Source organism: Osmerus mordax, chromosome 25 (assembly GCF_038355195.1).
Source record: "Osmerus mordax isolate fOsmMor3 chromosome 25, fOsmMor3.pri, whole genome shotgun sequence".
Taxonomy (NCBI): domain Eukaryota; kingdom Metazoa; phylum Chordata; class Actinopteri; order Osmeriformes; family Osmeridae; genus Osmerus; species Osmerus mordax.
Window position 1 is genome coordinate 3231902 of NC_090074.1, and position 21588 is coordinate 3253489.

At 49.6% G+C, this 21588-nt stretch overlaps 1 protein-coding gene across 1 annotated transcript in view; it reads right to left on the reverse strand.

The window, feature by feature from the left end:
* Positions 1–21588, reverse strand: part of dclk1a (doublecortin-like kinase 1a) — a 39035-nt gene that overhangs the window by 11018 nt on the left and 6429 nt on the right. Inside the window, 3 exon segments of the mRNA XM_067228804.1 lie at positions 1036–1130; positions 7728–7838; positions 11215–11314. Coding sequence (XP_067084905.1) covers positions 1036–1130; positions 7728–7838; positions 11215–11314 — 306 coding nt within the window.

Genomic DNA, 21588 nt, shown 5'->3' on the forward strand with positions numbered 1-21588 from the left:
ACTTTCTGCAATGCATTCCAATCTCTGGCTAGACAGTTGTTTAAGCCTTTGTGAGTAGTACCCAGTCTGTGTATGTGTGTGTGTGTGTGTGTGTGTGTGTCAGGATAAAAAGAGGGTAAAAAGTGAATATGGAAGCATGAGTAACTGTGTGTGAGAGGAAGAGAGAGCGGTGGGAGGGTGTGTGTGCGTGCGTGAACTTGGGGGTTAAAAGGCCTAGAGATTAAAACCTCCTCCTAACTACCCAGGGTGGGATTAATCACACTTTAATCTCTAACACCACACACACCCACACACACACACACACACACACGGCATCCCTACCCTGTAACTCCCATCCTTCTCTTGAGTTGCATGCTCTTCTTCCAGAACCCTGTGACACAGCGCTAGACTCCATCTATCACTAAGCAACGGTGAACACAGACGCACACACATACACAGCACCCAAGACCGCCTCGCAAATGCCTCCAGACTCCTGAGGGGTCAGACGTCGAGCTCTACCCTAGGTCGGGGGTCATTTGCGAATGTGTCTGGGTGACTATATCTCTACCAAAGGCAGGCGGCTTTCTCCAAAAGACAGGAGAGCCGCACGTTGACATTATTCACGAGGGGTCATGGGCCAGTGAAGAGTGTGGGATTGTGACTTTGAGGCCCGCAATTTCCGGAAATTTCCGGAGCAGCGGCGCATCGGTGGGGCAGACCCCCCTTTGAGACTAAAAGGTCGAGTGATTTGTCGTCTCTCCGTATTCTAGTGACTAGGCTGTCGACTCTGTCACATTCTTGTCCTTTTCCTGAGAACATAGAAGGAGTGTGTTACCACAGAGAGAGGGAGAGAAGAGAGGGAGGGAGGGAGGGAGGGAGGGAGGGAGGGAGGGAGGGAGGGAGGGAGGGAGGGAGGGAGGGAGGGGAGGGAGGGAGGGAGGGAGGGAGGGAGGGAGGGAGGGAGGGAGGGAGGGAGGGAGGGAGGGAGGGAGGGAGGGAGGGAGGGAGGGAGGGGAGGGAAAGAGAGAGTGTGTGTGTGCGTGTGTCATGACTTACCCTGCGTGGTCTGAGCCCTCCTGGGCTGGTCGGGGAGGGACTTGGAGACTTCCCTGAGTGAGGAGTGGACAACTGACTGGCAGGTGTTCCATTGACTAGAAAGAGAGAGAGGCACAGAGAGAGAGAGAGACAGAGAGAGACACACACAGAGAGACACAGAGAGACACAGAGAGAGATGAAGTGATTAAGTTATTCCGAATGCAGGAGAGTTCTAGAAAAAACCAGCCCAGAAGCTTGACTAGCAGCTTCCCACACATCCACCCACAGCATCCAAACTACAGAAGAAGAATGGATAGCACACCATTGACATACATGGGGAGGTCAGATGGCGTAGCGGTTAGGGAATCGGGCTATTAATCAGAAACTTGCCGGTTCGATTCCCGGCCGTGCAAAAATGACCTTGTGTCCTTTGGCAAGGCACTTATGTCCCTGTACTTACTGGGACATAAGTCGCTCTGGATAAGAGTATCTGCTAAATGACTCAATGTAAATATAACATACAGTTACTCGAATTTAAATATATCTACAACTGATTCTCTATGCTTTAGCCACCTTCGGAATTACTTAAACTTAACTAACGTTATCAGGAAATGAGGTCGTTCTGAGAGGTCTTTTCCCCCTGAATGACCGAAACGTGACACTTTATAAAAAGCAGTCTTTGCTGTTTTCTGCGAACTCTTTACCACTACTGACCCAGATATCGCGTGCCCTCCCCAGCTGTCTCACACATACAGAACAGGAACGGTCCTCTCAGTCACAGACCTCCTCCTACGATGGAGGCAGCTCAACTCTAAAACAACCATCTTCTCTTTCTTCCAGAAATCAAGACCACACCAAATTGATAGGTGCTGTGTTGGGCTATTTTGAATTGGACTTTTGTTTTTGCGTGTGTATGATGTACCATTCGAAAGTAGGACCCAGATATAACCCAGTTTTTAAGGTCATCCTTTTTTTTTAAAATAATAAAATCGTTATTCCAAACAGTCCACCAGAAAAGCCGGGTTTTTAAAAGGGTTCATTTATTGCTTTAAAGGATGATACATATAGCATTCGTTGTAGTGGGCATCATTAGATTAGAACGGAAAACAAACGGAAGATAGATAGATAGGGCTATTTCATTTCAAACAGACAATTAGTCCCTGTTGAAGTGGAGTGTTTGAAGAAGCGTTGTGAATCGTGTCTTGAGTATAAACTCATGTCAACATTGACCACAGGGAGTAACCGGGATAAACGGTGGCACGCGCAGCCTTCTGGTATACAGACTACAAGGTCTTGGAATAATAATGCATGCTTATATGAATTAATAATGAAAACAGAAGGTCTCAAGACACGTTCACGGTGCTCCTGTATACATGCGAACATGCCTACAGCCTACTTATTGCCAGCCTATATCGTTGTTTTTTGAGACGCGAGCTACAGCTGAAATTATACCGCGGCTTTCATGGCTCATTTACCACCCTGATCACAATACCACACGGAACATCTTCATTGATGGAAAACGCATTACCCTTACGCATTGAATAGCCGACAGTCTGACACAATCACACGAACAGTTATCTTTTCAAACAGCATTATTACATTTGCCAATAAAAATAATTGTAGGCTGATACATTTTATAACAGCGGTCAAAGCGGTTAACGGCGCGTTAAAGCGTAATTTCATGGATACAACTTCGTCAGCGCGCAAGAAAAACTTAAACGGCTTATTTCCAGCATAACATATGTTAACTGGCGGTAGCAAAGGACCCCTAAAGCCTACCTTCAACTTCCAGCATGCTGACAACACAGTGATATTCCAGACGGAGGGAGAAAGGGAGAAAGAAGAGAGGCACTTTTCGCTGCTCTCTGCGCTAAAAGCTCCGTTAATAATTCTACTGAATGGAGAATGAAACCGAGAACGCGCGGTATACTACACGGTCCTCGGAGCTCATAGGCTGATGGGGTTCTTACGTAAACTCTGACGTGCACGAGGGCCGGTGTGGCTGACAGACTGTTACGGTTGCGGTAACGAGAGAGAAATAGAGAGGTAGAGATGGATAGACAGGGACGTCCACTCTCCGGCACAAATACCATAGTAGCCAAATGGTTCAACTGAGGTAGAAATGACAGATCCCAGCCTTGTTATTGCCAGGCTTTGGATTGTCAACTTTGCCAACGCACGAGCACAGATAATTGTTGTATGATGGCTGCCAACCAGAAACATGGTGTTCCCAAACCTCCTCTGTTAACCAACGACTGTGTGGCTGTATGTGTGTGTGTTTGTTCGTCTGTTTGTATTCATGTTGTTGTGTGTGGCTGTGCATGCATTGATTGTGTGTGTGCTCTTGTGCTCGTGTGAGTATGAAATGACAAATAATACCAAATAACCAACACCATCTGCAGTCCCTGTATAAATTTAGCAGGATGATGCATCAAGGAGTGCTCTCCCTCTCTCTCCTGTTTCTCTCTTTATTTTTCTCCCTCCCTCTCCCCTATCTTTCTCCCTCCTTCTGTCTGTCTTTCTGTTTCTCTCCCTCCCTACTCTCTCTCCCTCTCTCTCTCCCCCTCTCAGTATTTACCTCTTTCTCCATCTCTCCCCCCCTCTCCCCCTCTCAGTATCTACCTCTCTCTCCCTCCCTCTCCCCCTCTCAGTATCTACCTCTCTCTCCCCCTCTCAGTATCTACCTCTCTCTCCCCCTCTCCCTCCCTCTCCCCCTCTCAGTATCTACCTCTCTCTCCCTCCCTCTCCCCCTCTCAGTATCTACCTCTCTCTCCCCCCTCTCAGTATCTACCTCTCTCTCCCCCTCTCCCTCCCTCTCAGTATCTACTTCTCCCTCCATCTCCCCCTGTCAGTATCTACCTCTCTCTCCCCCTGTCAGTATCTCCCTCTGTCTCCCCCTGTCAGTATCTACCTCTCTCTCCCCCTGTCAGTATCTCCTTCTGTCTCCCCCTGTCAGTATCTACCTCTCTCTCTCTGTTGTTTTGGTTCAGGGTAGTGTGAGTGTCTCGCTGGCACAGAGAGGCCTGGCCAGAGGAGTCAGGTCCACGTCAGACAGACCGTATTTGGGATCCCTGCAGCTCCTTCCTGGCGTCCTCACACCCACCCAGGGTCCGGAGCAGGAAGTGGGTCATCGGTACATCAGTACATCACCCTAAGGCCGTGAGACCTTTACCTCTCTCTCTGGTCTGACTCTCTCTTCCTTGGGTCTTCTCTGTTTGTGGAAGAAAACATTTCTCTCTCTCTCATTTCCCTTTCCTCTACATCTCTTCCTGTCGGATCTCAATCTCCTTTTGATCACTCTCTCTTATTCCCACAAACACTGTTTACCACATCTTAGTTCACACACGCACACACACACATAGTTTTACCCCATTCTGGTGCAGCCTAGAGTCCACTCATAGGAAGGAAAGGATGAGAGTACACTCATAGCAAATAATCCATGACTCACAGGACATCAGGTGTGATCCAGACACCTTACATAAGGCAAAAGACACACACACACACACACACACACACACACAAAGACAAAGACACACACACGCACACACACAAAGACTCTGAAAGACACACATACACACACAATACGTGGATAGGCTTGCAATGGCAAGGATGCTGCAGCATGTTCTATAATGAACAAGGCACTCTATTCCTCCGTCTGCAAGTCCAAGATAGATCCCCTCTACCAGTGAACCTCACGTGTGAGTGTGTAACTAGCCCGCCTGCTAGCGGACGGGTATCCGTGTCGAAAAGACATGAGACATGCTGGGGGTACGACTCAGCAGATATGGAGACGTGTGAGACACACACACACACACACACACACATGCAAATGAGCCCGGGCACACGCACGCTAATGCTCAGGTAATGAGCCATTGAGAGATGTTAGTTAGCTGCAGAGCAAGTATGCTAATTCGAATTGTACTGCCGAAACATAAGGGGTGGGAAAATGAGCGAGAGAGGGAGAAGAGACAAGATTACATGGAGAGAGTGATAGAGAGAACATAGACAAGGTTGGGTGAGAGAGATAAGGTTGAGGCAAGAGAGAGACTGCGAGAGAATAAGAGAGAGAGAGAGAGAGAAGGGTGGGGCAGAGAGAAAGATAGATTGTCGGAGAAAGAGAGAGCAAATGAGTGGGTGCAGAGTGGATCCAATTACCTGTAAATAAATCACTGCTGAGGCTAGCTCACAGCTGAGCAGAGAGAGATAAAACTCTGACACTGTCTGGAGAGAGAGAGAGACAGAGAGAGAGAGAGAGAGAGAGAGAGAGAGAGAGAGAGAGAGAGAGCAGAGAGAGAGAGAGAGAGAGCAGAGAGACAGAGAGACAGAGCAGAGAGAGAGAGCAGAGAGACAGAGAGCAGAGAGAGAGCGAGAGAGAGAGACATAGAGAGAGAGATAGACAGCAGAGAGAGACAGAGCAGAGAGAGAGAGAGAGATCTGAACCGTGCTCTGATGAGAAACCACACAGAACGATCCTTAAACAGTCAACAGCCAACCGTGCTCATCCAGCAGTGTGTCTGTGTGTGTGTGTGCGTCTGCAAGGTGTGTGTGAGGTGTGAGACGGGGTTCTGCCTAAAGGGGATTCATTTTGCTGAACTCCAGCAGCATTCCAGATTTCCCAGAGCTGCCGTTGGGTTCTGCATGGTCCTAAACTCCACCCTGCTCCCTCCCCAGTCTCATACCATGAGAGTGATTTGAAAAGTGCACAGGGGAAGTATGTGTGTGTTTGTGGGGGGGGTCAAATTCAACATGTAATATTAGGGCATGCACCACCAACCAAACCCCCACGTACACACACACACACATGCACACACACACACACACACCCATGCACCCCTACCCCCCATGCACACACACACACATGCACCCCCCATGCACACACACACCCATGCACCCCCCATGCACACACACACACACACACACACCCATGCACCCCCACCCACCATGCACACACACACACACACACACACACACACGCACCTCCCATGCACACACACACACACACACCCATGCACCACCCCTCTCCCCCATAGATAAATAAATTACAGTCGCAAGGAAAAGGTTTAGATCCGTTTTCGATCATTTCTCCACCCTTTTGTTCTGGTGACAGGTGTGTGTGTGTGTGTGTGGGGGGGGTGGGGGGGTGGGGGGGCTACACACAGGAGAACACAGCCAGTTCTAGGAAAACCGGTCTCCGGCGGGAACGCGGCGTCCATCGTCTCCGTGTTGCTTCGCAGACTGCCAAACAGGAAGCCAGAGCCATATATGGCCGTCGGTCTCTATTGTCTCTGCCGCATGCTCTCGGTGCTCTGCGTTTCCACGGCAACTCTCCCTCTCCCTCTCTCTCCCTCTCTCTCTCTCTCCCTCCCTCCCTCCCTCTCTCTCTCTCTCCCTCTCTCCCTCTCTCTCTCCCTCTCTCTCTCTCTCTCTCTCTCTCTCACTCACAAAAACACAGCTTGTCCCATTTCATTCTGAGAAACAGTCATTTCTCCCAGCTAGTCATGATTGCGCGTGATGACTTAAACCTTAAGCCCTCGTCTGAACTTTCAAAGTCAAGTGTATCGAGTGTCGCCTTGTTTTTCTGCCCTCCTCTAATCCTCCTCTCTCCTCCCTTCCTCTCTCCTCCTCTCTCTCCTCTCCTCTCCTCTCTCCTCCTCTCCTCTCCTTCCTCTCCTTCCTCTCCTTCCTCTCCTTCCTCTCCTCTCCCTCCACCCTCCCCAACTTTACGCCTTGAGGTCAAGCGAGCCCAATGTCAAAGGAGAGTATATCTGTCCACCACAGCATATCTACGCACACGCACGCAACCCCATGCACGCGCACGCACCCCCACGCGCACGCACACACGCGTGCGCACGCACACACGCTGGTTCCGATTGTACCGATTTGTTCTGGTTCACGAAAAACTGCAGCCACAAGGACCCAACTTGCATTACACTCAGTAATCCAACAAGTGTGTTTGTGTGAGACAGAGTGTGCCTACTTGGTAGTCCTGTAATGATGTCATTAAGATGACTAAACCCTTTCTGTCTGTTGCATCAGCAGCTCAACCAATAACATGAACAAGCGACGTGACCTCCCTATGTCACAACACACACACACACACACACATCAGTGTCTGAAAGCCCCAACAATATATCAGGTGCAGACGAGTTGGAGAGGATCTGCAGGATTGAGTCACCAGCCCCATCTCTCCCTGTTCCCCCTCCCTCCCTCCTCTCATCCTCTCCCCCCCTTTCCCTAGCCCTCTCCCTCCTCCTGCCTCCCTGGCGAACCATGTTTTAATTTCATTTCGAGTATGCATTGGCACAGACACACACACTCACACACAAGCAGACACACACACACACACACCCTCATCCACAGGCAGCCAGGCAGCTTCAGAACCTGGGATTGGGATCTTGGCAGTCTGTTCATTTGCTGCAACATTGACTCAGTAATGGTCGAGCAAATTCTCATTAATGTCGGGAGGACCAATAGGATAAACAGAACCCACCTGAGCCTACACACCACACACACACACACACACACACACACACACACACACACACACACACACACACACACCCACACACACACACAGAATATCCCCTCTAAATGATGATTTAGATTTATAACAGAGAGGATGCAGAATATTGCGTGTGTGTGTGTATAGGTCTGTACTGTATATGTATGTGTGTGTGTGTGCTTGTGTGTGTGCTTGTGTGTGTGTGTCTTACCTGAGCCTGAGGGGGACTTGCTGCGGCGGGACAGAGCCAGGTTCCGGGGGGAAGCTCTGGTGAGCGGAGGCAGCATCTTCCCATAGGGGACCGATCTCATCACACGGCACTCTGGGAAGGGAGAGGAGGGGGGGGGGGGGGGGTCAGACACAAACACAGTTTTCACTCATGCTCCGTTTGCATGCTCCCTCCCTCTCCCTGTGTGACTGCTGGTCTGTCTCGTTCAGCGCCAGGGACACAGGAACAAACCCCCCTCCCCCCCCCCCCCCCTCTACTGATTTGCATATCGCCGCTCTTTTCTCGGACGTGGCCCCTGCATAACGATGTGACATCCGTGCATCTTTGCTTTCGGGCTGCCGTCGAGGAAAGGGACCTCCGTCGCTCCCTTTCCTCCTTTCCTCCTCTCCTCTCCTCCTTTGTCCTCAGTTACTCTCTCTGGAGACACCAGACAGAGCTGTTAAACATGTTAAAACCCTCTTCCTCTTTATCTCCCTCCCTCCCTCCCCACACACCCACCCACCCATCCACCACCTCCCCCTCCCTCTCTCTCTCATCCTGTTCATGTTCTGCTTCAATATGTCTATTTAACCCCCCCACACCACAAGTAGGGGGGACATTAGACCATGGCTGGTGGCACAAAAAATCTGTGTCTGTGTGTGTGTGTATGTGGCTGTATGTTTGTGTGTGTGCGTGTGTACGTGTCTGTGAATGCATGCGTGTCAGTGTGTGTGCGCGCGAGTGTGGCTGTGAGCGTGTGTGTGTGTGACAGCTCTGGCTGTCACTGTGGACCTGTGATTCATGTACCGCGCCAGGGTGTGCTAATACTGATGACAGTATGTCAGAGGGTGGAGAGGTGATAATTACAGAGATGCAGAGAGGTGTGGTTTGTCTGCCTGTCTGCCTGCCTGCCTGCCTGCCTGCCTGCCTGCCTGCCTGTCTGCCTGTCTGTCTGTCTGTCTGTCTGTCTGTCTGTCTGTCTGTCTGTCTGCCTGTCTGCCTGTCTGCCTGCTGATCACTCCATCCCGTCTCGACTTCATCAACATTTTCATCTCTCCCTTCTTGGCTGTGTTGATCCAGTGAAAAGATCATTTAATCTCGCCGTCGATGTCTGAACAGGATATTGTCAGTCGAGCAGCTGAACCCTCGACGCTTGCAAGGCTGTGTGCTGGCGACACCGTCAAATGAGATATTTTAAATCCCAGCTGCCTCCCATCTCCGTCTGTCTGATTTCTAGACCCCCCCTGCAGTGTCGGCCATATTGGATCCCAGACATGGCCTCATCTGCATCAGCCGCTTGCTCATTAGAGTTAATTTCATTTGCTGATGAGAAACTGAAATGGCAAGTGGCACCCCTCCTCTACAGAAGGTTAACGTGGTTAACTTCAAATGATTCTGCAGACCTCCACCCCCGAACCTCACCATCCCTGCTTTCTTCTGTTCTGTTCTTCTGTTTTTCCATCTTCATCAGACTACTCGGCACGAGCGATGAGAGATGTGGAAAAGAGAGATTTCTAAGGTGTGAGAGAGTGCATGTGTTTGTGTGCGCGTGGGTGTGTGTGTGTGTGCACGTGGGTGTGTGTGTGTGTGTGTTCCAGCCCGAGGAGGGGTTGGCAGGGGACCTGGGGTGCCAGACAGATCTTGCTGTGCCGTGCTGTTCTACTTGGGCACAGATACAGAAGAGGCTCATGGGTAATCTGGAAGCTGTTCATTGCAGCTGTGTTCAACCCAGGAGTCAAACCAGGATAAAGTTTGACGTTTTGCTCCAGTTTGTGTGTAGAAAACACATTTCTTTTGTGCATAAGAGGCCCATTGGACACCATAACCAAACTAATTAATACGAATATAGAAATACATTTCAACTTGATTAATAAATACAAAATACAAGAAAAACAATTCCCATGCACGTAAACACACAAACAAACATGTGCCCAGACACACAGGCAGAGACTGGAACTCCTTTGTCCCCGAAACTCCCACACCACGAGAAATCACAAAGGTTCTGTTAGAGAGTGTCACTTCTTTTCATGTCCCCAGTGGGAGACGGGAAGAGGGGAGGAAGGAAGTAAGGGAGGGGGGAGGGATGGAGGGAGAGGAGAGAGAGGAGGGAGGGAGGTAGAGGGGAAAAGTATATGGAAAACAGAGAAGGAGAGAGAAAAAGCGGGGGTTCACATGACACACTGGGACCAGGGGCTGAGGACACGACGTGGGAACTCAAGTCTTTGTGTGCCTCGGGGCACGTGGGACGATGTTTTGTTGGCGCGCTCTCAGTGGAGGGTGTTACATGGGGCCTGGGGGACACTGGTTAATGGACCCAGGCTCAGGCTTTCATACAGAGAAACAGAGAGGGAGACACAGTCAGAAGAGAGAGACAGAGAGAGAGACAGAGAGAGAGAGAGAGAGAGAGTTAACCAGGGTGGGATGGACGTTCAGCTAATGGATGAAGGGTTAGGGGACAAAAACAACAACAACAACAACAAGGAGAAAGGAAGCATGAACAGGTGACAGGTGGGACGCCTTCTTTTCACGAAAAGACCGGAACGGAAGTGAAAAGCACAACGCTGGGGTGAATGCCGTGTCCTGGAGAGGAGTAAGTGGGCTCTTGAAAAATGGGGGGGGGGAGTGGAATAAAAGGAAAGAAAGGATGAGAAGTGCTGAGAGAGGAGGAAGAGGAGGAGGAAGAGGAGGAGGAGGGGATATCTGAAGAGGAACGACGTGTCAAGGATGGACGGATGAAACAGATAGAGAAATACATCTGGACAGGAGAGTAAAAGTGGTGATTTTCTACATTAAGGGGGGGAGAGGAGGAGGGATGGAGAGGATGGGAGAGAGAGAGAGAAATAAGATGGAGAGAAAGAGAGAGAGAGGGAGAGAGAAATGAAACAGAGAGAAAGAGAGAGAGAGAAATGAGACAGAGAGAAAGAGAGAGAGGGAGAAATGAGAGAGAGAGAAATGAAAAAGAGAGAAATGAGAAAGAGAGAGAAACGAGACAGAGAGTATGAAAGAGAGAGAAAGACAGACAGTGTGTGAGAGAGAGAATGTGAAATAAAGATCGGTGTGAAAATAAGAGAAAAAAGGTGACAGGAGAGGAGTGTGTGTGTTCATGTGTGTGTGTGTGTGTGTGTGTGTGTTTGTTGGGGCGGGAGTGTGGGTGGGGTTGAAGGGGTGTAGTTATATAAGCGAGCCTGCCCACACACACACACCCACACACACACACACTTAACACCTGAGTTCCCCAGACTCCATAACAGAGACTCTGGACCAGACCGATCCCAGACAGAGAAGAAAAGACCGGAATCGACCGGAAAGAACAATATCAGAGAAGCCACACAACAATAAACACAGTGTAGATGGAATCCTAGATGCACACTCACACACACAGTCGCACGCACACACACACACACCCATTAAGTTGAGAAACAGACCGTCAGAAAGTAAAAGTCCAAATATCACAAGCAGTTTAAATGTCACAGGAAGTGAGTGTTCTCACCACTCTCATCCAACAGGAAGTCGTCTTGGTAGCGGTATTTCTCCGGTCCGCACGCCACAAAGACGTCCTCGTCACCGAAAAAGTCCTGGAGACACGACACCTAGAAGAGGAAGAGAGAGGAAGGTGTTGGTGGCGTGCGATGCTGGTGTAAACAGCATAGAACGAGTCTTAAACACAGACACACCTGTAGCCACACACTTAGAGAACCGTAGCCACACACACACACACACTGTCCCAAACACACACAGACATCCTCCACATCCCTCAGGAAAGGGAATGGAACATGCGATAGTATGCATTAGCGTGCGTGTGTGTGTGTGTGTGAGAGTGAGTGTACCAGCAAGAATAGAAATCTGTATCTATACATAATATATCAGCTCTCCTCTCTCCTAATCCCAGCCTCTGGGCCAAACATCATATCTGACTGCCATCGACAACCACAGGGCACCGTTAACGACATCCCATAATAACCCCCCTGCAGGCTGGTGACATCTCCGCCCACCAGCAGGGGTTGAGAGAGAGGCGAGACGGTGGGCGGGGGGTTGGGGGGGGTCCACCTCAGGCAGGCCATGAAGATGGACAGCTACTCCGAAGAGCAGACTACAGACTCGTAAAGACTCGGTCGGTTTCCACGGCGATTAACAGACTTTACGAGCCCATTGTGGTTCCATCAACCGCCAATCGACGGTCCTAAAACAAAGAGACACCTATTGAAGCACCCTGGATGCTTGATGACCGAGCAGATCCCGAACAGCCTGTGACCTTCGGCACCTCTGCAAGACCTTAGGGGAACGTCATACATAACTCAGCTTCATTTCGTGTTAACTGGGAATGTATCCCATAAAGTGTGTGTGTGTGTGTGTATGTGTGTGGTGTATCTGTGTGTGTGTGGCGTGTTTGGCCTAACTTTACCCCCCACTGCTCCCAAATGATCAAACTGGGAGATACAGCTAGTTTAACTTGAAACTGCATCTCCCGAAGTGGATGGTTACATAACTCAAATCACACTGGGAGGTGTGTGTGAGTGTGTGTGTTGTGTGTGCCTGCCTCCATGCTTGCATGCATGTGTGTATGTGCAGGCATATTTGATCAGAGCGGATGCACAGTAAAAGGTATGTGTGTGTGCAGCTTCTGTACTGGGAGCAGAATCTTTAGGAGTTCACTACTGGGCTATAGCACACACACACACACATATTTTGTCAGAGTGGATGTGGTTGTATGTGTGTGCATGCCTGTGTGTGTCTGCAACTATTCTTGCATGTTTGCATGTACTCGGTACGTGTGTCGGAAAGCACACTGCACTGGACCATAGTTTCCTGTCTCGGCGCCTCCAGGAGGTGGGAATCACAGGCACTGCCCTGGGCATGTTTTCTTCCTATCTCACAGGACGGCAGGAATATGTTGCCCTTGGCAATCTCACCTCCAGCACTAGATGCGTTACCTCCGGTGTCCCCCAGGGGTCAGTCCTGGGGCCCCTGCTCTTCGTAATTCACATGCTGCCCCTGGTAAAAATACCATCGGAGTCGTAACATCCAATTTCACTCTTATGCGGATGATACACTAATCTACCTCCGAACTACACCTGACAAACACCTGGCACTATCACGGACTACCGAATGCCTGGATGCCATCCAGCACTGGAGGAGCAACAACTCCCTACAGCTAAATGGCGGCAAGTCAGAAGCCATTCTTATCGCCACCCCCCCAATCAAACAAAAAAGTCTGGTAGCACCCACATCACCATAAATGGTCACCCCACCCTTCTCTCCTCACTCATCACAAACCTGGGTGTCAAGCTGGACTCATCATTGTCCTTTGATGCACACATTCAATCCATCTGCCAAACTTTATTTTACCACATGAGAAACATCTCAAGGCTGAGGCCCCCTCTACCTAAACATGCTGCAGAAAAGCTGGTGCACGCATTCATCAGCTCCCGTCTTGACTACTGCAACTCTCTGCTGGCAGGTCTACGAGTGAAAACCATTCAGAGGCTGCAGTATGTTCAGAACAGTGCTGCCTGGGTTCTTACATTTACATTTTACATTTAGTCATTTAGCAGACGCTCTTATCCAGAGCGACTTACAGTAAGTACAGGGACATTTCCCCCCGAGGCAAGTAGGGTGAAGTGCCTTGCCCAAGGACACAACGTCAATTGACACGGCCGGGAATCGAACTGGCAACCATCAGATTACTAGCCCGACTCCCTCACCGCTCAGCCATCTGACTTCCCCTTCCCCCTTCTTACGCGAACACGGAAATCGAAACACATCACCTCAGTCCTCCACTCCCTCCACTGGCTTCCAATCAACCAAAGAATCATTTACAAAGTCCTTCTCCTAGTTCACAAGGCCATAAACACTACTGGTCCAACCTATCTCCAGGACCTCCTCACGTCTCATTTCACATCTAGGACACTTAGGTCCGGAAACTCAAGCCTCCTTGCAGTTCCCCGGACAAAACTGACTAAAATTGGAGATCGTGCCTTCTCCTCGCTGGGGCCACGACTCTGGAACGAGCTCACGGACATCATTAGGGCCTTAGATTCCCTCACTGCTTTTAAATCACACCTCAAAACCCACTTATTTATGTCTGCCTTCACCTTAAGTCCTAGTTACTGTTTTTGTTTATTTTCTGTGTTGTTTTTAGAATGCATTGTTTTAATTGCTCTGTCCGAAATTAAATAGATAAAATGTATTTACTGTTTTTAAATACATATTATTCGATCTCATTATAATCTTATTAATTCTTTTGAATGTATTATCTTTTTGTATTTTATATTTTCCTATTTTCTGCACTTCATAAGCACTTCTATTACTTTGTACTTTTGTTGTTGTGATTGTCTATATCATGTTAAGAACCTTGAGACCTCTTTGTATTTTAAAGTGTGCTATACAAATAAAATCCATTATTATTATTTATTACTAGCACCACAAACAAACCACTGATTCGCCACCATCCAGGTCAAAATCTCAGACTGGGGAGCCAAGGGACACGTCCAAACATGAAGACACACAGCACCAAGCGCCTCCGACCCCATCCCCGCAGCTCTGTCGGTATGCAACACTGCTGTACTCAGCATGCTGAATAAGTCCCCCTCCTCCTGCGACGGTAGTGTGAGAACATGAGTCTCTCCTGACCTAGCTAGTCTAACCACCGAACCCCCACACCACGAGGTGCGCTCGGGTGAATTTGCAGCTGGTCGGAAAGAAACCCCCCCCCCCCACGGATATTTCTGGAAACAAACCAAAGCCGTTTGAAGATGTTCCTGTCCTAGATAGCGCACCAGAAACTCGGGATCAACATGGGAGGAAACACAAGTGAAAGGGGAGGGAAGGGGAGGAAGGAGGGAGGGAGGGGGGGAGGAAAAAGCGTGGAAAGGAGGAGGAGAGAGGAGGCAAAGAGAGACAGGGAGGAGAGGAGTGAAGGAGATTTGCATGTAGGACACCGACAGAGGAGTCTCTGAAGTAATAAGCTCTGGGTAAACCAATGTGGAACACACACACACACACACACACACACACACACACACACACACAACACACACACACACACACACAAACACAAACACACAGTCAACACACACATACAGGCTGTCCCTCACAAACGCAGAGAAGCACACGCACACACACCCACACGCAAAGGGGTGTGAGAAGAGTCGTTTCCATGGCGATGCGGTGCCCGAGGCGGCCGTGCGAGGCTGGCACGCGACCCTCTCACCCCTCCTGTGGCACGAGGTAGATCAGCAGGGGAAGGGGACACTACATCGCCATGGAAACGACTCTTCTTAGGGGGAGGGGCCAGATCATCTATATTTGATCTACCGATGGCGTGAGACACTACGTAACTTTAGCGCACACTCAAACACACACCGACGACACACGTACACACACACAGTCACAACATTCACACATACACACAGTAGCAGACACGTACATATGCATAGACACACTCACACACACATGGACCAACAAGCACAGATGCTAACACACACACACACTTAGCTCACAGATGCTCACTATTAAAAAGAGACGAAAGATGTATATAAATGAAAGGACAGCAGGAGGCTGATTGATGAAGAGAAAACAGAGAAAAGAAAGAGACAAAGATGAACCCACACTAATCCTCAGAGAGAGAGAGAGAGAGAGAGAGAGAGAGAGAGAGAGAGAGAGAGAGAGAGAGAGAGAGAGAGAGAGAGACTAAGAGAGAGGCAGACCAAGAGACAGAGAGAGAGAGAGAGACTAAGAGAGAGGCAGACCAAGAGACAGAGAGAAAGAGAGGCAGAGAGAAAGAGAGAGGCAGAGAGAGAGTGAGTAAGGCCAAGAGAGAGAGATAGAGAGCGATAAAGAGAGATAGAGGCAGAGAAAGAGACCAAGAGAGAGAGATAGAGAGCGATAGAGACCAAGAGAGAGAGAGAGGCCGAGCGAGGCAGAGATAGAAGCAGCGCAGACTGATGTGTGTCGGTGTTCTTGGTGACACAGCATGGCTGCTTTGATGTCTCTGTGGCTTCTATCACAAGCAGGAAACCAGCCCAGTTACACAACCTCCACTGCTAGAGGGACACACTGGGGGAGACCGAGGGGAGAAGGGAGGCATGTATAGATGGTGTGGTTGTGTCCACATCTCTGGTGCTCAGAACCAAAACTAAAAACAGAAGATGCCTTGGGGGTGCCGGGGATTGAAGTTGGGGTTCCAGGACCAGATTATTCCTAATCCCCAGATTACAACGATTAATGCAGCCTCCCTAATCTCATGCGGTCCTGTACTTATTCGCTAATTGTCAGGGCCTCAAATCTTCGGCTGCGACGGCACAGCAAAAGCGGACGCAGACTTTTCGCGTCCTTGTAAACACTTCTGCCGTTTTAACAAGCTGTTCTTAGAGCGTGGCGTACATACAGCATGTACCGATCCACGGAAGGGTCACAGTCATGTCTGCCGTGTGAGCCCCATCTAGTGGACAAGCGCTGAACTGCAAACGATCCAGACGTCTGCTCCCCCCTTCCCATGTCTGGCAGTTAACCTGACTTCCTGCCTGTCTGCCTGCCTCTCCACCCGCCTGTCTGTCTGTCTGTCTGCCTGCCTCTCCACCCGCCTGTCTGTTGTCTGCTGTCTATCTGTCTGCCTGCCTCTCCATCCGCCTGCCTGTTGTCTCGCTGTCTATCTGCCTCTGTCTATATATTTGCCTGCCTGTCTGTCTGTTTGCCTCTGTCTGTCTGCCTGTCTGTCTGCCTGACATTGTTTTTGGTGTATGAACATCTAAACCCAGAATTAAACCCATAATGGTGTCTGACTCTAGGCTTGAAATCTATTGGACCTAGAGGCTGCGTTCCAACTGACTTGCACTTCCCCACAACACCACATGGTGGCAGTGTTTGCCCACAGTGGAAATCCCTTGATTTGTTCTCTATGGGACCTCCTCGTATTTTAAGTTACTTTAGCTCACCTCTTGATTTATTGTAACTCTAGCTGGGTCAATAAACAGTGTGCTAGGATCACACACACAGACACAAGCCTGCATGAACGCGCACGCACGCACGCACGCACGCACACACGAACACACGAACACACACACACACACACACACACACACACACAGCAGCCTTATATAGTACCCTCTCTGTACTGAGGGTTTAATTACAGACCTGCAGTGCTGTGATAGGTTGGTGAACAAAAAGACCAGACAGTGATTGGTTAAAGAGCGGGTTGGTCTATTTGTGATTGGTTAATCACCCTTGTTGTTGTGTAGAGGCTCAGGGGCAGAGAAAGGGAACTGGAAAAGAGAGACGGAGAAAGGGAGACAAAAGGGAGATAGTGGTGGATGGAGGAAGATGGGGGGAGATAAATTGTGACGGAGAGAGGGGAGGGAGGGGGAGGGGGGGAGGAAGAACCAGAACGGAAAGAAAGGGCGAGAGGGAGAGGGGAATGGAGGACAGAATGAGGGAGAGGAAAATAAAAGGACACAGAGAGGGGGAAGAGAGAGACAGAGAGAGGGGGGGGAGAGAGAGAGAGAGAGAGAGAGAGAGAGAGAGAGAGAGAGAGAGAGAGAGAGAGAGAGAGAGGAGGGGGGGAGACATAGGCGGAAAGTATCTATCAATTAGATTTGTACAGTACACAAGAGGTCCACAATCAATAGCAAGCCCCACCATGCATCAGTCTAGTTAGCAAGCCCCACCATGTCACCGGCTGGCAGGACTGGCTGGTCTAATCTGGGGCAGAGTCAGCTTGGTTCTGAGTGTGGCTGCTCATGTGAGGACCTGCAGACAGCACGGTTAATTCTATCTAAATGGCACAGGGTGAGGCCTTAGAGTTAGACCTGTAGCCATACACTCTTACAAGCCTCTATCCACACACACACACAGACACACACACACACTATCCACACACACACACACACACACACAATATCCACACACACACACTATCCACACACACACACACGGCTGGAAGGCGATAACATCAACATTATCTCACGTGTCTGGGATTGACGCAAGGGTCACATATTTTGCTGCCGGTGGGACACGTGCTCGCACACACACACACACACACACACACACACACACACACACACACACACACACAGTACTGTTATGAGTTCACCCGGAGGTGGCACACAAACTGGAACTAGGATTTACAGTCTGTCTGGTTTCTAGCCCACAGCTCCCATGATTCAGCAGGTGTGAACGAACGACAACGCTCGCTCCGATAATCAGGATATTTCTGTCTGCCTCGCAGAGCAAGGTGTCATCTGTGCTGTCAGAATTTCTCTCCCTCGCCTCACAAACTGTTAATTGCCTGTGTATTGCAGGTGTGTGTATATGTATGTGTGTGTCTATGTGAGTGAGTGAGTGTGTGTGTGTAGGTGTTATGCTTGGGCTTCTGCTACTAGAGCGAGCCATAGTGGAGCTGTCCGTGGTGCTGAATCCACAGCATGTCTCAGTACTCTGATAATGTGCTTGGCACCACAACCAGTGATGGGAGGAAGGCTATGGAAAGAGAGAGGAAGAAAAAGAGAGAGAGAACTAGGAGACACAACTTAACTCATCTCATCAGACAGCGAGGTGAAGGGAGGAGGAAGGAGGGAGGAGGAGAGCATTAAAGACAGGTCGAGCGAGGTAAAGAAAGCTAGAGAGCTAGAGCGAGAGAGAGAGGTTGAAAAAAGGACGACTGAGGTCAAGAGAGAGGGCAAGTGAGATAGAGAGAGGTAGACAGATACAGCAGACTGGCCCTACTGAGTTATACAAGGACAGAGGCACACACTTATGTAAGCCAGGCTTCTGCTCTCCACAGGGGGAAAACAAACTTGGTGGAAAAGCGTTTGTGTGTGTTTTGCGTGACTGTGTGTGTGTGAGAGTGTATGTGTGGGTGCATGCGTGCAGCGTGTGTGTGCCCATTGGAATGTGCGTGTTTTTTTTTTTTTAAGTGACTGTGTTTGAGTGTGTGTAACTGGGACCAAACTTTCCGTGTTCGTGAAAGAAATAACGGAATGAGAGATCAGGTTGGGTTCCCCCGAAGGAACAGGAGCTGGAGAGATGCAAGCTCCACACACACCAGCATCTCTGCCCTTCTGTCCTCTCTCTCAACCCCCCCCCCTCTCCCTTCCCAGCTCTCTCACCACCTCCCTTTTCTAATCTCATCTCCACCCCCAACCTTCCCCATTCTCTTCCCCTCATCCCCTCATTTCATATACCTCGCAAATCATTCTGTAGCATCCATATATCTTTCCAGCGCCTGGTTATGACAATAAGATAAGAGACAGAAAGAGACAGACAGAAAGAGAGAGAGAGACAGAAAGAGAGAGAGACACCGACAGAGAGACAGACGGGGGTGAGAGAGACTAGTTATCTATGATAGCAGAGGCTTTTGTGTAACTGGAGTTCTAATTGTGTGAACAGTGGTCTGCTGTCACTGCAATAGTGACAACACACACACACGGACAGACTACCCCCCCCAGGGACCTCCCATCAGCCAACAACTTCCCTGCCAAGCACAACACGTCCAAGCACAAAACCATACACACAAACAAACACATGCTCATCTCCTCTCGCAAGAAATCCGTCTGTGTGGAACAACAGCGTTTTCACAGTGCATCTGTTGAGGGGAACTGATACACACACTCCCAAATCCTCCTTATCAGTTCATCTCTCACACACACACACACACACACACAGTGAGGCGCAGCAAATGCTATACTCAGGTGGCCCGAATGACTCAGCAAAACGGCAGGATCAAAAAAAGACTCCATTTCCCATGACGGCACAATACAGCAGACGGCGGGTTAGACACAAAAATACCTTTGTTTCTAATCATGTTGACCTGAATCGAATGACAACATCTGACAGGGAGAGAGAAAGATGAGCTGGTCGAGAGAGAGAGAGAGAGAGAGAGAGAGAGAGAGAGAGAGAGAGAGAGAGACAGAGACAGAGACAGAGAGAGAGAGGGACAATATGCTTCCGCTCCATATGAGAGTTGGGCATGCTGTGAGTGCTAATTAAATGAGGGCTAAAGGACTGTAAAAACAACAGAGTGCAGACAGGGAGAGAGAGCGAGAGAGAGAAAGGAGGGGGGGGAGACAGAGGCGGAAAGTATCTATCAATTAGATTTGTACAGTACACAAGAGGTCCACAATCAATAGCAAGCCCCACCATGCATCAGTCTAGTTAGCAAGCCCCACCATGTCACCGGCTGGCAGGACTGGCTGGTCTAATCTGGGGCAGAGTCGGCTTGGTTCTGAGTGTGGCTGCTCATGTGAGGACCTGCAGACAGCACGGTTAATTCTATCTAAATGGCACAGGGTGAGAGGGTGACAAGCCTTAGAGTTAGACCTGTAGCCATACACTCTTACAAGCCTCTATCCACACACACACACAGACACACACACACACTATCCACACACACACACACACAATATCCACACACTATCCACACACACACACACGGCTGGAAGGCGATAACATCAACATTATCTCACGTGTCTGGGATTGACGCAAGGGTCACATATTTTGCTGCCGGTGGGACACGTGCTCGCACACACACACACACACACACACACACACACACACACACACACACACACACACACACACACACACACACACACAGTACTGTTATGAGTTCACCCGGAGGTGGCACACAAACTGGAACTAGGATTTACAGTCTGTCTGGTTTCTAGCCCACAGCTCCCATGATTCAGCAGGTGTGAACGAACGACAACGCTCGCTCCGATAATCAGGATATTTCTGTCTGCCTCGCAGAGCAAGGTGTCATCTGTGCTGTCAGAATTTCTCTCCCTCGCCTCACAAACTGTTAATTGCCTGTGTATTGCAGGTGTGTGTATATGTATGTGTGTGTCTATGTGAGTGAGTGAGTGAGTGTGTGTGTGTAGGTGTTATGCTTGGGCTTCTGCTACTAGAGCGAGCCATAGTGGAGCTGTCCGTGGTGCTGAATCCACAGCATGTCTCAGTACTCTGATAATGTGCTTGGCACCACAACCAGTGATGGGAGGAAGGCTATGGAAAGAGAGAGGAAGAAAAAGAGAGAGAGAACTAGGAGACACAACTTTGGTGCCTTAACTCATCTCATCAGACAGCGAGGTGAAGGGAGGAGGAAGGAGGGAGGAGGAGAGCATTAAAGACAGGTCGAGCGAGGTAAAGAAAGCTAGAGAGCTAGAGCGAGAGAGAGAGGTTGAAAAAAGGACGACTGAGGTCAAGAGAGAGGGCAAGTGAGATAGAGAGAGGTAGACAGATACAGCAGACTGGCCCTACTGAGTTATACAAGGACAGAGGCACACACTTATGTAAGCCAGGCTTCTGCTCTCCACAGGGGGAAAACAAACTTGGTGGAAAAGCGTTTGTGTGTGTTTTGCGTGACTGTGTGTGTGTGAGAGTGTATGTGTGGGTGCATGTGTGGGTGCATGCGTGCAGCGTGTGTGTGCCCATTGGAATGTGCGTGTTTTTTTTTTTTTTAAGTGACTGTGTTTGAGTGTGTGTAACTGGGACCAAACTTTCCGTGTTCGTGAAAGAAATAACGGAATGACAGATCAGGTTGGGTTCCCCCGAAGGAACAGGAGCTGGAGATATGCAAGCTCCACACACACCAGCATCTCTGCCCTTCTGTCCTCTCTCTCAACCCCCCCCCCCTCTCCCTTCCCAGCTCTCTCACCACCTCCCTTTTCTAATCTCATCTCCACCCCCAACCTTCCCCATTCTCTTCCCCTCATCCCCTCATTTCATATACCTCGCAAATCATTCTGTAGCATCCATATATCTTTCCAGCGCCTGGTTATGACAATAAGATAAGAGACAGAAAGAGACAGACAGAAAGAGAGAGAGAGACAGAAAGAGAGAGAGACACCGACAGAGAGACAGACGGGGGTGA